At 36.4% G+C, this 8,354-nt stretch overlaps 1 protein-coding gene across 1 annotated transcript; it reads left to right on the forward strand.

Annotated features, from left to right (window-relative positions):
• Positions 1-1,836: 1,836 nt before the first annotated feature.
• On the forward strand, positions 1,837-2,790 carry LOC309861047 (olfactory receptor 2T27-like; the record flags this gene model as incomplete). The annotated part of the gene is given in 2 exon segments (XM_082723493.1): positions 1,837-2,349; positions 2,353-2,790. Coding segments are annotated over 2 exon segments (951 nt in total).
• Between the last annotated feature and the right edge of the window lie 5,564 nt (positions 2,791-8,354).

An 8,354-nucleotide genomic window follows, 5' to 3' on the forward strand; every position in this document is an offset into this window, starting at 1 on the left:
ATAAAAAAATTAAAAAAAAATTTTAGTCTATGCTATTTAACTGAATATATCCAAAGTATTGTCATTTCAGTACATAACCAGTAAAAAATATTAATAAGATACATTGCACCTCATTTTTTTTTTTAAATATGAGTCTTAAATTCTTAATGTAATTTGTGCTCTCAAAACATCTCCATTCAGAACACCTATGCTGCAGGTCCTCAATAGTCTCATGCAGCTTATGACTACTATACTGGACAGGGAAGATCTGTAGGCGACAAACAGAGATGGTCCAAACAGCCTACCTGTTCATAACTGTAGTAAACTATTATTTAACTGAAATAGCTATACACACAAATTAAACTTCAGGTTTGAACAGAAACGTCCCTCTTTGAGAAACAATGATCTCTAGTATTATTGAAAACAGTTACAGGTATTTTTTCCTTCCTTTTTCTATTAAAAAGTTTTTCAGTACTTATTGCTACCATTTCACTAATCATGTTAATGAGTTGTGGGGTATTAATCAGTAGTTTTCTGCTAAAAGAAGGAAAACGAACACCACTTGACCCTAAACATTTTCATCCTGATTATCTTTTTTCTAATAATTTTTATATTGTTTCTCAGAGCATTTTTTTTAAATTCAACATAGAATCATTATTTGCAAATATCCAAGCCCTACTACATTAAGAACCCTACATTAGCAATGTACAAATGTGTCAAGAGTAATATAGAGCTTATAGCAGCATTATTTACAATAGCCAAATTATGGAAACAGTCCAAGTATCTATCCACAAATGAAGGAACACACAATGGAATAGTATTCAGCCATTAAAAAAATGAAATCTTGTCAATTTCAATGACATGGATGGGACTACAGAGGATAATAACTCATTCAGTGAAAGACTAATACAGTGTTATTTCACTCATATGTGGAATTTAAAGAAAAAAATAAGCAAAGAAAAAAAGAAAGCAAAGGAAAAAAGAAAGGAGAAGGGGAGACAAACCTAGAAACAGATTCTTAATTATAGAGAACAAACTGATGGTTACCAAAAAGGAGGTTGGTGAGGGATGGGTTAAGTAGATGAAATGGATTAAGGAGTGCACTTTTGACAAGATGGAATTGTTGAATTACTACATTGTACACCTGAAAGTAATATTATATTCACTATGTTGGAATTAGAATTTTTAAAAAGAGCCATATAAATAAAATTGGTTACTCTTTAATAGGCAAAATGTTGTCTTTTTATCAATGGTTTTCAAAAATAATTAGATCCTAATATAGGGAGAGAAGTATAAAGTGGGGACTTTGTTTCTTCTTTACCCACTGCTCTATTCCTATTAAATCAAACAAGCTCTAATTTTTCTCTTTTATGTGTATGTTACACACTGTAAGATTGTTTTAGCAAAAATAAATAAAGATGAAAGCACTTTTTATTAAATAAACAAAAGAACAAGTGAATGATAATTAAATATTCTTGAGCAAGTGACATAAAGTTGTTTCACCATTAACTCTGAATTTAAGAGTAATAGCAAAACAAGTATATCATCCTTCAGTGAGTGATTGTATGGTGTGGCATACAAAATTCTTCAGGATGTTCTTCCAGTAAGCTGATATTTTTGAGATTCATGGATAAGGTGGGTCTTCCTTAGGACCCAAATGTAAAGACTACTTTCTCAAAGCAACCTATAACCCCAGGAAACATTGGATAAAGAGGTAAATTACATGGTGAGATGTGACTGATTTGTCTAGATTTTGTCCATGGCTGCATCAGAATGTTTTAAACAAACCAACTATTTATCTTCTGTGTCCAACTTCCCCTCTCATACCCATGTCTTTTTAGTGTAACCTACAGAGATATGGAGTGGGGCAATTATTCTATGTATGCTGACTTTATTCTCCTGGGCTTATTCAGCAATACCCGTTTTCCCTGGCTTCTCTTTGCCCTCATCCTTTTGGTCTTTGTCATCTCCATAGCCAGCAACACCATCATGATCATTCTCATCCAGATGGACTCCCGCCTCCACACCCCCATGTACTACTTGCTCAGCCAGCTCTCCTTCATGGATATCCTGTACATTTCTACCATTGTGACAAAGATGCTGGTTGGCCAGATGATGGGCCAGAGGGCCATATCCTTTGCAGGATGCACTGCCCAGCACTTCCTTTACTTGACCTTGGCAGGGGCTCAATTTTTCCTCCTAGGACTAATGTCTTATGACCGCTATGTAGCCATCTGCAGCCCATTGCGCTATCCTGTCCTCATGAGCCGAAAGGTCTGCTTGTTGATTTTGGTGGCAGCCTGGCTGGCAGGGTCCATAGATGGCTTTCTGCTCACTCCAGTGACAATGCAGTTCCCTTTCTGTGCCTCTTGAGAAATCAACCACTTCTTCTGTGAGGTCCCTGCCCTTCTGAAGCTCTCCTGTACTGACACATCAACCTATGAGACAGCCATGTATGTCTGCTGCATCATGATGCTCCTCATCCCTTTCTCTGTCATCTCAGCCTCTTATACAAGTATTCTCATCACTGTTTATAGGATGAGTGGAGCAGAGGGAAGGCGAAAGGCAGTGGCCACTTGCTCTTCACACATGGTGGTGGTCAGCCTCTTCTATGGTGCCGCCATGTACACCTATGTGCTGCCTCATTTTTACCATACCCCTGAGAAGGACAAAGCTGTGTCTGCCTTCTATACCATTCTCACTCCCTTGCTCAAACCACTCATCTATAGCCTCAGGAACAAAGATGTTACAGGAGCTCTAAAGAAAGCTCTGGGCAGGTGTTTGTCCTCAGGAACTGTATCCACCTTTTAAAGAAATTGCATTTGCCTCTTTATATTTGAAGAAAAGAATACAAAACTTTATCATTGCCTTTGGATTTGCTTATTGGAAACATAATAAGTCATTCACATGCCAGGAAGCAAAAGGTGGGAATATTCTTGGGATTTGGAAAGCAGACTGTGGGATTTTGAGAACTTGGTCATTTTTGAGAAGTATAAGGGTTCTGAAAAGTGGATGGGTTGAGATGGAGTGGGAATAAAGTTGGGTTTTCACTAGTCACCTATCTGCTTTCCACAAAGCATGCATGCCTTTAGAAATATGCAGTTGTCCTTTTCTTGCAAAGGTCAAGTGTGGCAAAGGAAATGCTTATCTTCAGCTATTCCTCTGACTTTTCAACTATTCTTCTGAATTTCCACCACCACCAATTGTTCTTTGAGATATTTAACAAATTGACCACTTCAAAGAAATCAACTTTCCAACTATTGTCTTGATTGTACTTCAAATGTTATTTTAATCTCTACCAATGATGTTTTTAATATTCCATATTTAATTCTATCAAGCCAAAATTGGCATTATTATTTGTTGAAAAAATGGTTTGACTCTATGTAATTAATTTTCGCAACTGAATCTCATCAAAATGGCTCAAAAACACAATGGAACAAATCAAATTTGGGAGGAGGCCAGCAACTTTATTTTTCTGCCCTTAAAGTTTTATTAAAATCATCCCAGAATGATGAACTAGATGTTAAAAAAAATGTGGTTTTGAGGCATTGGTAAGCATGGATTGCTCCTATATTTTCTATCCCCTCTTACCTCAAACTCTTAATGATATTAATTTTTTAAAAGATTTTATTTATTTATTTGACAGAGAGAGAGATCACAAGTAGGCAGAGAGGCAGGCAGAGAGGAAGAGAAGCAGGCTCCCTGCTGAGCAGAGAGCACCATGTGGGGCTCGATCCCAGGACCCTGAGATTATGACCTGAACCGAAGGCAGAGGCTTAACCTCTGAGCCACTCAGATATCATTAAAAAGGATGATATCATTTAAAAGGAACAAGTAGGGCAATTTGAAATAACATCTCTCTCACTATAAGAGAGAGAAATATCAGGCCTAATATTTTACTTTTAACAATTTTTATACAAAATAATGGTACTCTTTTAACAGCTAAATGCTGGTTTATTCTTTTGGAAATTAACATACTTATTATTCAAATGTTTTTACTCAATTTTGTATTCTCATATTTTTAAAATTTAGCCTAATTTGTTTAATTATTTTAGTAATTGTATATTAGCCAGTATTCTTCTGAGGTAGAGAAAATTATTTGAATCTCCTCTTTTCCTTTATTTTCTTACTTAACAAAATTCATTCTATTTCAGGTTCTCTGCCTTTCCAACTTCCTGCTTTGATATCTTAAGGTTTACTTATCTTATATTTCATTATCTATGAAGAAAATATTTGCAACACAAAGGACAAGTTGTAATTATATAAAATCTCATTTTAAAAATTTGTAGTATTAGGATGATTTAAATGTACATAGGCAAGTCCACTAGGAGTTGACATATGTTTCCAAAAATTTGATGCTTTTCTACTCTGAAAAAGAAACATAGAACTTTCATAGACACATTTTTCTATCTTGTGTCTATGAAAGTTCTATAATGTTTCTTTTTGGTTGGTGGTATTATTTCTTTTTTTTTTCACTTCTGTTTATTAGTTCTTTTATTTATTTATTTATTTATTATGTTGTTAATCACTATAAAAGGCATAATTAGCTTTGGATATAGTATTCCAAGATTCATTGTTTACAAATAACACCTAATGCTCCATGAAATAAGTGCCCTCCTTAACATCCACGACCAGATACTGTTTCTTATCCCTAAATGTGGGTATCTGTCCTATAGTTTCATTAAGAACACGCAAATTGGAACCAGATGTTGTAGTTAGCCTTTTAGATTTTGCCACTATATATTTTTTTTATTTTTTTCAATTTATTTATTTTCAGAAAAAGAGTATCCATTATTTTTTCACCACACCCAGTGCTCCATGCAATCCGTGCTCTCTATAATACCCATCACCTGATACCCCAACCTCCCACACTTCCGCCACTTCAAACCCCTCAGATTGTTTTTCAGAGTCCATAGTCTCTCGTGATTCACCTCCCCCTCCAATTTATCCCAACTCCCTTCTCCTCTCTAACACCCCTTGTCCTCCATGATATTTGTTATGCTCCACAAATAAGTAAAACCATATGATAATTGACTCTCCCTGCTTGACTTATTTCACTCAGCATAATCTCTTCCAGTCCCATCCATGTTGCTACAAAAGTTGGGTATTCATCCTTTCTGATGGAGGCATAATACTCCATAGTGTATATGGAGCACATCTTCCTTATCCATCATCTGTAGAAGGGCATATGATTTCTTTCCATAGTTTGGCGACCGTGGCCATTGCTGCTATAAACATTGGGGTACAGATGAACCTTCTTTTCATGACATCTGTATCTTTGGGGTAAACACCGAGGAGTGCAATGGCAGGGTCATAGGGAAGTTCTAATTTAATTTCTTGAGGAATCTCCACACTGTTCTCCAAAGAGGCTGCACCAACAGTGGAAGAAGGTTCCCCTTTCTCCACATCCTCTCTAACACATGTTGTTTCCTGTTTTGTTAATTTTGGCCATTCTAACTGGTGTGAGGTGATATCTCAATGTGGTTTCAATTTGAATCTCCCTGAGGGCTAGTGATGATGAACATTTTTTCATGTGTCTGATAGCCATTTGTATGTCTCCTTTGGAGAAGTGTCTGTTCATATCTTCTTCCCATTTTTTGATATGCTTGCCTGTTTCGTATGTGTGGAGTTTGAGGAGTTCATTATAGATCCTGAATATCAACCTTTTGTCTGTACTGTCATTTGCAAATATCTTCTCCCATTCCGTGGGTTGCCTCTTTGTTTTTTTGACTGTTTCCTTGGCTGTGCAGAAGCTTTTGATTTTGATGAAGTCCCAAAAGTTCATCTTCGCATTTGTTTCCTTTGCCTTTGGAGACATATCTTGAAAGAAGTTGCTGTGGCAGATATCGAAGAAAATACTGCCTATGTTCTCCTCTAGGATTCTGATGGATTCCTGTCTGACATTGAGGTCTTTTATCCATTTTGAGTTTATCTTTGTGTATGGTGTAAGATAATGGTCGAGTTTCATTCTTCTACATATAGCTGCCAAGTTTTCCCAGCACCATTTATTGAAGAGACTGTCTTTTTTCCACTGTATATTTTTCCTGTTTTGTCGAAGATTAATTGACCATAGAATTGAGGGTCCATATCTGGGCTCTCTACTCTGTTCCACTGGTCTATGTGTCTGTTTTTATGCCAGAACCATGCTATCTTGGTGATCACAGCTTTGTAATAAAGCTTGAAATCAGGTAACATAATGCCCCCAGTTTTATTTTTGCTTTTCAACATTTCCTTAGCGATTCAGGGTCTTTTCTGATTCCATACAAATTTAAGGATTATTTGTTCCATCTCTTTGAAAAATACCGGTGGAATTTTGATCAGAATGGCATTAAAAGTATATATAGCTCTAGGCAGTATAGACATTTTAACAATGTTTATTCTTCCGATCCAAGAGCATGGAATGGTCTTCCATCTTTTTGTGTCTTCTTCAATTTCTTTCATGAGTGTTCTGTAGTTCCTAGAGTACAGATCCTTTACTTCTTTGGATAGGTTTATTCCCAGGTATCTTATGATTTTTGGTGCTATAGTAAATGGAATAGATTCTCTAATTTCCCTTTCTGTATTTTCATTGTTAGTGGATAAGAAAGCCACTGATTTCTGCACATTGACTTTGTATCCTGCCACGTTGCTGAATAGCTATATGAGTTCTAGTAGTTTGGGGATGGAGTCTTTTGGGTTTTCCATATAAAGAATCATGTCATCTGCGAAGAGAGAGAGTTTGAATTCTTCATTACCAATTTGGATACCTTTTATTTCTCTTTGTTGTCTGATTGCTGTTGCAAGAACTTCTAATACTGTGTTGAACAAGAGTGGTGAGAGTGGGCATCCTTATCTTGTTCCTGATCTCAACGGGAAGGCTGCAAGCTATTTCCCATTGAGGATGATATTTGCTATGGGTCTTTCATAGATAGATTTGATGAGCTTCAGGAATGTTCCCTTTATCCCTATACTTTGAAGAGTTTTAATCAGGAACAGATTTTGGATATTGTCAAATGCTTTTTCTGCATCAATTGAGAGGACCATGTGGTTCTTCTCTCTTCTCATATTAATTTGTTGTATAACATGGATTGATTTGCAAATGTTGAACCATCCTTGTAGCCCAGGGATGAATCCTACCTTATCATGGTAGATAGTATTTTTAATGTGCTGTTGGATCCTGTTGGCTAGGATCTTGTTGACAATCTTAGCATCAATATTCATCAGTGATATTTGTCTGAAATTTTCCTTTTTGGTAGAGTCTTTGCCTGGTTTGGGTATCAGGGTAATGCTGGCTTCATAGAAAGAGTCTAGAAGTTTTCCTTCTGCTTCAATTTTTTGAAACAGCTTCAGGAGAATAGGTGTTATTTCTTCTTTGAAGGTTTTGTAGAATTCCCCAGGGAATCCATCAGGTCCTGGGCTCTTGTTTTTTGAAAGGTTTTTGATCACTGCTTCAATCTCGTTATTAGATATCAGTCTATTCAGGTTGTTGATTTCTTCCTGGTTCAATTTTGGTAGTTTATGTTTTTCCAGAAATGCATCCATTTCATCTAGGTTACTAAGTTTATTGGCATACAACTGTTGATAATAACTTCTGATGATTGTTTCTACTTCCTTGGTGTTAGTTGTGATCTCTCCCTTTCCATTCATAATTTTATGAATTTGGGCTTTCTCTCTTTTCTTTTGGATTAGTGTGGTCAATGGTTTATCGATCTTATTGATACTTTCAAAAAACCAGCTTCTAGTTTCATTGATACATTCTACTGTATCTGTGGTTTCTACCTCATTGATCTCAGCTCTAATCTTGATGATTTCCTTTCTTATGTGTGGAGTTGGTTTGATTTGTTGTTGATTCTCCAGTTCTTTAAGGTGTAGAGACAGCTGGTGTATTCTGGATTTTTCAATTTTTTTGAGGGAGGCTTGGATGGCTATGATTTTCCCCTTAGGACAATCTTTGCTGTATCCCATATGTTTTGGACTGAAGTGTCTTCATTCTCATTGGTTTCCATGAATTGTTTCTGTTCTTCTTTGATCTCCTGGTTGATCCAAGCATTTTTAAGCAAGGTGGTTTTTAGCTTCCAGGTGTTTGAGTTCCTTCTGAACTTTTCCTTGTGATTGAGCTCCAGTTTCAAGGCATTGTGATCTGAGAATATGCAGGAAATCATCTCATTCTTTTGGTATCGGTTGAGTCCTGATTTGTGACCCAGTATGTGGTCTATTCTGGAGAAGGTTCCGTGTGCACTTGAAAAGAATGAGTATTCTGTTGTTTTAGGGTGGAATGTTCTGTATATATCTATGAGGTCCATCTGGTCCAATCTGTCATTCAATGCTCTTGTTTCTTTATTGATTTTCTGCTTCAATGATCTATCTATTTCTGAGAGAGGCATGTTAAGATCTCC

This window comes from Mustela nivalis, assembly GCF_964662115.1.
Source record: "Mustela nivalis genome assembly, chromosome: 3".
Taxonomy (NCBI): Eukaryota; Metazoa; Chordata; class Mammalia; order Carnivora; family Mustelidae; genus Mustela; species Mustela nivalis.